The sequence below is a fragment of the Trypanosoma conorhini genome, assembly GCF_003719485.1.
Source record: "Trypanosoma conorhini strain 025E chromosome Unknown Tco_14.4_contig_00026, whole genome shotgun sequence".
NCBI classification, from domain to species: domain Eukaryota; phylum Euglenozoa; class Kinetoplastea; order Trypanosomatida; family Trypanosomatidae; genus Trypanosoma; species Trypanosoma conorhini.
In genome coordinates, this window is record NW_021704111.1 from 1605 (window position 1) to 9109 (window position 7505).

The 7505-nt window shown below is 56.5% G+C and overlaps 2 protein-coding genes across 2 annotated transcripts, besides 10 other annotated features; both read right to left on the minus strand.

Annotated features, from left to right (window-relative positions):
* Nucleotides 1–28: part of a sequence feature (A-rich) that runs on past the window's edge.
* Nucleotides 29–264: 236 nt separating this feature from the next.
* Tco025E_00920 (uncharacterized protein) lies at nt 265–2928 on the minus strand (the record flags this gene model as incomplete). Its single annotated transcript, XM_029367859.1, has 1 exon — nt 265–2928. One exon carries the CDS (start codon nt 2926–2928, stop codon nt 265–267), a length of 2664 nt encoding a protein of 887 aa, XP_029232044.1.
* Nucleotides 2929–3052: 124 nt separating this feature from the next.
* Nucleotides 3053–3085: a microsatellite.
* Nucleotides 3086–3217: 132 nt separating this feature from the next.
* Nucleotides 3218–3287: a sequence feature (A-rich).
* Nucleotides 3288–3480: 193 nt separating this feature from the next.
* Nucleotides 3481–5163, minus strand: Tco025E_00921 (putative katanin, putative,serine peptidase, Clan SJ, family S16; the record flags this gene model as incomplete). Its single annotated transcript, XM_029367860.1, has 1 exon — nt 3481–5163. The coding sequence occupies one exon, from the start codon at nt 5161–5163 to the stop codon at nt 3481–3483; it is 1683 nt and encodes a 560-aa protein (XP_029232045.1).
* Nucleotides 5164–5218: 55 nt separating this feature from the next.
* Nucleotides 5219–5255: a microsatellite.
* A 40-nt stretch (nt 5256–5295) lies between these two features.
* Nucleotides 5296–5329: a sequence feature (GA-rich).
* A 201-nt stretch (nt 5330–5530) lies between these two features.
* Nucleotides 5531–5546: a sequence feature (A-rich).
* Nucleotides 5547–5608: a microsatellite.
* Nucleotides 5609–6495: 887 nt separating this feature from the next.
* Nucleotides 6496–6535: a microsatellite.
* Nucleotides 6536–7303: 768 nt separating this feature from the next.
* Nucleotides 7304–7334: a microsatellite.
* A 135-nt stretch (nt 7335–7469) lies between these two features.
* Nucleotides 7470–7498: a sequence feature (G-rich).
* The last annotated feature ends 7 nt before the right edge of the window (nt 7499–7505 follow it).

The window sequence follows — 7505 nt, forward strand, 5'->3', positions numbered from 1 at the left end:
AAGAAAAACAAAAAAGACAAAAATAAAATCTATTTCAATCATCAGAAACACTCACAAAGAGAAGAATGTGCACCACCGTGTAATCACCACTGTGAGGCTGGGAATAGTGCAAATACAAACTGCACCGAAGCGCCCTTCACCCATCCCATCCCATCCCATCCCAGGGGTATTGCCCCAGAGTGCAAGCAATTCCCCCTTTTTCCGGTGGCAGTTGTTTTTCTATTTCTATCACACTGGGCGTGTTTCTTCTTCTTCCTCCGCGGGCTACCGTTTCCGGTATTGATTGTGAATGCTCTCTCGCATGCGCGAGATGCCGTTCTGCATCTTGCGCAGCTCCTCTGTCTTGGCTCGGAGCCTTGCACGTTCCCGCTCTAACTGCGCCTCGTCCCTCTGCCGCGTGTCGCGGTGCATCGCCACACGTGTTTCGTGCTCAGCGGCATCACGGTCCATTTTTTCCCTTGACTCCTCCCATCGCTCCTTTGCGTCGGAGAGCTGTTGCCTTTGGTTGACCAACTTCTGCTTGGCCTCCTTGAGCGCCAGCTCCGCCTGATGCAGCGCCTCCGTGAGAGACGACTCCCGCCTGGCGACGGCGTCGACGACGCTGGCCAAAAAACTCACGGCCGCGGAGGGGAGGGAGACGACGTCCTCCTTTTGCCCGCCGAGCTCGGCGAGGAGGAGCTCCCGCTGCGCGCTCCAGGGGTCCTCCGTCGGTGCCGCCGCAGTCGACTGGCGCAGCTCCTGCGATGGCGTCTCCACGTTGGAAAAGAGGAGTGGCTCGTCTTCACGATACAGGCGTGCGTCCTCTAGCAGAGCCGCCTCGCGCTCAAGCAGCTCCGCAAGCACACGCTCCTTCTCAGCCCGCTCTGCCTCCTCCCAGGATTGTCGAGAGTCGAAGTAGAGCTGCTCTGTGGCCTCTGAGCAAAGACGCAGAAGCACAGTACGCTGACTTTCTTCGATCGCCACAACCTCACAAATGCGTGCCTTGAGCAGCTCCTGTGCCTCTCGTGTAAAAAAGCTCTCCTGGAGATGCATCTGTGTAGCAATGCTCTCACGGTGGCGCACCTCCTGCTGGAGAACGTACGTACGGCACTCTGTTTCAGCATTCCACATCTCAAGCATCCGCCGGTGGTTTTCTTCGTGGGTGGCCCTTTCCCTGTCATCCTCAAAAAGTCGCCTCATGAGAGTCACAGCCTTGGCTTCCTCCTCCAAAATATCACGCAACACCTGCAGCGCCTTCTGCTGAAATGCCTTCTGCTTCTCAATTCGTTCATGCATGATAGTTTGGCAGGCGTCCCGCCATGTGTCAAAGCGCCAGCTGAGTTCTTCTCTGGCAGCGTGCTCTGCTTCTACCGTGTGAATGCGGTGCGTCGTCTCCTCTGCTATGAGGGACTGTCGCACGAACTCCTTCTGCTCAATCCAGCGACGCACGGCGTCTTCTTGCTCCGCCTTGCGTGACACCAGCGCAAAACGATGCTCATGCTCCTGCAGACGTATTTCCCCCTTTTGGCCGAGCGCCGTATCCGCAAGCTCCCGCAGCATGCGTGACTTGTGTTGAAGCCACGCCGCAACTCCCACCTCTGCCTCTCGCATCGCAGTCAGGGCTGCGTGTCGCGCCGCGCCCTCTTCCTCCGCCACTAACCGCAGGTGGTGGAAGGCCACCTCCTCCAGTTCATTGCGCTGCTGCTTCTTTTCCAAACTCCACTGCTGGCGCAGGTCCCTCTCGCGACGCTCCTGTGCGTTGAGTGAGGCGAAGACAGCGGCCTCCTCCTCGGCGAGGCTCCTTAAGTGGTGAATGGCCGCGCGAAGCGCCGCCCCGCGTTGCTCGTACTTTAACTGCTCCACCTCCAGAGCCTCCTTGGCGCCGTCCCTAAAGAACAACCACAACGCATTGCAGGCAGCCACCTCGTCCTGCAGGATGGCATCGCGAGCGCCGGCTTCTTCTTGCGCAAAGGCGCCGCGCTGCGCTTCACGTACTCGCACCTGCGTCAGCACGGCGTGGAGCTCTTCTCGTGCAAGCGCGCACAGACGCAGTCTGCTTTCTTCCTCCTCCGCGCCAAGCTCGGCCTTCTGTCGCTCACACAACTCGCATACCTCACCTCTTCCTTGCATCATCCACGCAAGCCGGCGCTGATCCGTCGCAATAGCGCTCTGAAGGACCTCCACGTCTCCCCGCCACTCCGCCGCGAGCTGCTCACGCCGTTCCCAGAATGCTTCGTAGAGGGCGCGACGCTCCTTCGCGTCGGCGTCCATGCGGTTTAAGAGATCAAAGTTGTGGCTCCTGAGCGCCGCATGCGCCGCCGCCTCGTGGTTCACGAGAGCGTCACGAAACGCCGCCTCGCGGCTTTGCAAACTGAGAAGGTAAAACATTGCGCCATGCCACGCCAGTAGCACCTGCGCCTCCCTTTGCGCCGCGGCACACAACTGCCCTCTTTCCTCGCGCTCGTGGCCGGCGATGGCGAACAAGACAATGTGAAGATCCCCAGCGGCCATCCTCTCTGACCGTGCCTTGCGCTCCGCCGCCAGCAACGCCTCACGGCTCGCCGTCTCTTGCAGCAGCAGAAGAAGAGTGCGGCGGTGCGTGAAGGCCGCGTGCCTCATCGACTCCACCCCATCGCCCCAGCGATCCACCAGACGACGACGGTACTTTGACTCCTCCCGCGAAAGCTCGTCTAGTGCTCTAAGCTGCTTGCAGCGAACGTACGGCGTGTGCAGGAGCATGCTGTCGAGCTTCCGCCGCTTGAGTTGGGGGTCAAGCCTAGTTTTTTTGCAGTCGCACATGGACCCAAGTCGCCCGCACGCGAGGCAGCGACTGTTGGAGGCAATTTGCCACCCGCTCGAGCCCCCGCAGGCCGGCTCACTTCTCTGCCTCCGCTTGCGATTTTCTTTTCCATCGTCCTCCGGCCGCCCTGCGCCGCGGGAGTCCGACATTCAGTGCCGCTGTTGCTACTCCCCTCTTCTTCCCCTTCCTTTTTGGGCGTAAGCGCAGGAAAAAAAAAGGTGTGGGTGGTATGTCTGCTTCATCGGCGTGTGCCCACACAACTGCGTTGTTTTGGACGATGACGACGACGACGACGACGACGACGACAGCGGCGTCGCACGGGCTCCCGCGCAACAGGGGGCGCGGCACTGAGGAGCAACGAGACCGGCAGGGAATATCACACGAAGCGGGAGGAGCACGGCACGGCCAATGCGCAGGCAACTACACACGTATACATGGAAAATAACAAGCAAACAATAAAAAAAAAAAGAAACACACACAAAAAAAAGAAGAACAAACAAGCAAACAACTTTCACGGCATCCTTCTAAATGCCACTTCTAATAACTGTTCCTCGTCATTGTTATTTTTTTTCTTTCATGCTAGTATTACTCTCGCTCTTGCCGTTATTCTTGGTGTTGGCTTGCTCGCCTTCCGCGCCAGGTTGTGCGCGGCGCGCCCAGAAGCCCTGGGTGCGGTTCCCCCCTCCCCCATGCCCAGCACTCTACGGATTTGTCTCAAACTCCTTCTTCCACGACTCAAACTTCTTGATTTGCTCAACGTTGATGCTGCTGGGGACGTTCTTCACCGCCCCCAGGAAATCCTGCATCGTAATGGGCTTCTCCGACACGAGTTTGCTTATCTCCGCCGCCCGTCGCTTAAGCTCGGACTTGTCCATCTCCTCCATCAGACGCCGCATTGTCATCATGGCTGCGTCCCGCACCAAATTGGTGATGTCGGCGCAGCTGTAGTGGCGCCCCTGCAGCAGCTTGGAGAGGTGCACAAAGTCAACGTCGGGGGACAGACTAAGGGACTTGGTGTTGATCCGAAATAACTCCATGCGATCGTCAAAGTTGGGAAGAGGAATGTAGATGCGCTTCTCCAGGCGCCGACGCATCGCCTCATCAATGGTCCAGGGATGATTGGTGGCCCCTAGTACCATGACTATCTTCCCAGGGTCAACGCCGACGCCGTCCATTTGCGCCAGCAACGTTCCCTTCGCACGACGCGAGGCCTCATGCTCACTGTTGTCCCCACGCTGGCCGCACAGCGAGTCTATCTCGTCAATAAAAATCGTACTTGGAGAGTAGTGCCGCGCCATCTCGAAGAGAACCCGAATAAGCTTTTCGCTGTCCCCACGCCACTTGCTCGTTAGTGTGGCCGGGGAAATGTTAAAAAACGTGGTATTACACTCAGACGCAACGGCCTTGGCAAGCATTGTTTTTCCGGTTCCAGGTGGGCCATACAAGAGAACCCCCTTCCATGGACGGCGAATGCCCTGGAAGTAATCTGGCATAAGTACAGGATACACAACGGCCTCTTCAAGTAACCCCTTCGCCTCCTCCAAGCCGGCTATATCGTCCCACGACACGTTTATGGGTCCAACATGCATGTCAGACTCAATTAGGGAAACCAATTCCTCTTCTCCGGTGCGTGGCGGAAAGCGTGGAACAGAGGCCCGCAGACCATGCCCTTTAGCCCCACCCTCGTTCACTCTCCCTACGCGTCGCGTCACCACCTTGGCCTTGGCCGCCTGGCGATTCAGCGGAGGAGGGGATGCGTTGGAGGTGCTGCTTCCCGAGTGAAATTGGCCTCGGTTCCTTGGCGGACTGTGGCGAAGAGGTGCGCGTTGCACCCCAGCTGCCCTTTGCTTTCTAACAATGGGGCCCTCAACCGGGCCAAAGCGATCCTTGTCGCCATACAGCGCCTCATTCCTCGCCCCAGGAGCATCTGCTAAACACCGCGGGACCGGCGGAGAGAAGGAGGTGAGAGATACCGCCTTCTCACACTTTGCGGTGGGAGGAGCAGGGCGCGTGGTTGCCGCACGCACAGGGGCCGCATCACGTGTTGGAAGTGACCGCGGAGACGATAACTGCTGCGACGTGTGGGTGCCATCTTCCTCCCTTTGAGCGCGGTCGAGCCGCACCGCATCGGCCGGGTTCACAAGCGCCTTCAGCTCCTCCTGCAAGGAGCGCACCAGTGAGCACTCCTCCGCAATCTTCTCCCGCAGCAGCGACCAGCCGGCCCGCTCCTCGGAACTGCCAGTGCACTCCGCATACGTCTCGAGGTCCTTCCCCAGTCCAGTGTAAAAGGCCACGGCAACGTCGTAGTTGGACTCCGTCGCGTACAGTCGTGCTAAACGCACAGACTTGCCGAGGTCGTCTAGTGCCGCATGCGTCGCGCTCATTCCCCCGCCCCAGAGCCGCTGCGAGGAAGCACCAACACAAATCACCAAACAACAAATATATATATATATATATATATATCTGTTTTTCTATACGCCTGGCTGAGGGCTTGTCCCCTATCCCTGCACACAAAGGAGAGAGAGAGAGATAGAGCACAGCAGTGAAGAGGCGCGATGTTGGTTCAACTGTGCACCCGCCACCTCAAAGAAGATTCTCTCTCACACGCATGCGCCGACAAACACATGCATTCATACATCATATGCTACGATAATCAGGATCCCGTTGGAAACGCAAGGGACGGAAATGTTTAGGGCCCCGCGACCACCGGACACCCCTGCGAGGAGGGCGTTAGTGATGGCGGGTTGGGGCGAAACGAAGGAAAAGGACAAAACACAACAAGACGGCAAAACAGCAAGAAAAGCAACAACAACAAAAGAAAAAAAAAAAGGGACCACACTGGCTGCCGTCCAACGCGATGTCTTTGAAAATAATAATAATAATGTCATAAGGAAAGAAATAGGACAAGAAAAAAAAACCACACGCCCACCCACTGAACTCTACCTGGCCGCGGCCCCCCTCACACACGCTCCCAGACGGCGCCGCAGGCAAACCGGATCAGCAGTCACTGAAGAAACCGATGCCGACGGGCAAAGCAGTAAATCGTAACACCGAAACGGCAGCACCAGCGGCCTTCTTCATGCCCTCTACAGCGGCGCGGCTGCAGCCCAACTTGGCAGCCGCAGAAAACGCGGGGGTGGCACCAACGCCCATACCCGTGCTGCCGGTGCGTGTCCTCTCGCGTGCTGCCATGAATGACAAGCACCGCCCTCACTCCACCTTCTTCTGCCCCCCTCGCTATACATCTATACATATATATATTTCTTTCTCACACACGCGCACATATGCATGCATATATCAGTTGCCGAGGTAGGCAAACAACGTAAACAGCACAGGCAGCAGAGTTACACTCAAGCACGGGTGGTGGGCGTGGTGTGGGGGAGCAGCGACACATTTCAGGGACCTCCACGCCACCGCCGGAGGCGGATTCGCACAGACACACACACAAGCAAACGCACAGAAAGAAAAAAAAAGCCGCCGACAAACACACGCAGAGAAAACAGCAACAACGAAGCATGCGACACTCTCTTCAATGCGATGAGGTAAGCCGTGTACGGTCAGGTGTCGCAAAACAAGAAAACCGCACCGCCATCTCCAACGCAGGAGAGAGGGAGGGAGAGAGAAATGACAAACAGGAAAAAAATATATACTAAAAAAAACCATCAGTCCAATGCAAAAAGAAATAATAAACGATGTTCCTGTCGCCTTCTCTCTCCTTCTCTCTCTTTTCTTTTTCGTTTTTTTTCTTTACCTTTTGGGGGTATTGTGGGTTAGCATCCAAGCCCGCCTCCCACCCCGTCACTTCTGCTCACCGCAGTTTATTTGCAGCACGTAAGCGTGGCGCAGGCCGCTTCTCTGATGTCGGCTCACTCCACACCCATCACGAGACGCACCTAGTTACGAACCATCCCCCTTCACTTCCCACAGGCCCGGGGCGTTCTGCCGAACAGTTTCCGGCAAAAATTGCGTTGTCCGGCACGACACGGCACGGCGACACAGCAGGAGGCAAAAACAGATGCATGGGCGATGGACACGTCCACCCAACCACTGCGTGAGGCAGGGACAGAAATGAATGCATGAAAGCACAACCGTCAAGGAAAGAGAAGGGGAATGCAAACAACCGGTCACCCACGCCTGGAGAGAAAAAGAGAAAAAAAGGGCGTGATCGGCATGTATGTACATAGACACATGTGTGTGTGTGGGGGAGGGGGGGGGGGTGCTGCCGGAGAAAAACACACAGATAAAGGCGGCAAGCACTGCCGGCATGCAGAGTAGCATGTACACGTAGTAAAAGATGTAAAAACAAAAGTAAATGAATCCTGCACAGAGAGACTGCACAAAGAGGTGAGAAGGACGAAAGATACATCAGCAATGCATGGGGGGAAAAAAAACGCAGCAAAAAATAAGCAGTACGCCTTGTCCACACAAACGCCATCAAGCAAAGACACCACGAAAGAAGTGAAGGGGAGATAGAACGAAGCATGAAAACAGTAACAAGTACACTATTACTTTTCATTGCTTAAAAAGCAGCAGAACAAGCACAAGCACAAGCACACAAAAAGCGCCTTTCTTCCTCCCTTTCAGCCGTTTTTTTTCCTTCTTTTTGCAGTACCATCACGCTCGTCAACGGCTTTGCCGCAAGGGGTCCCCTTGGCGCCCTTCACACGGCAGAGGAGGAGTGTGTGTGTGTGGGGGGGTAGGGGGGGGGAAGGGAGGGGACGACACT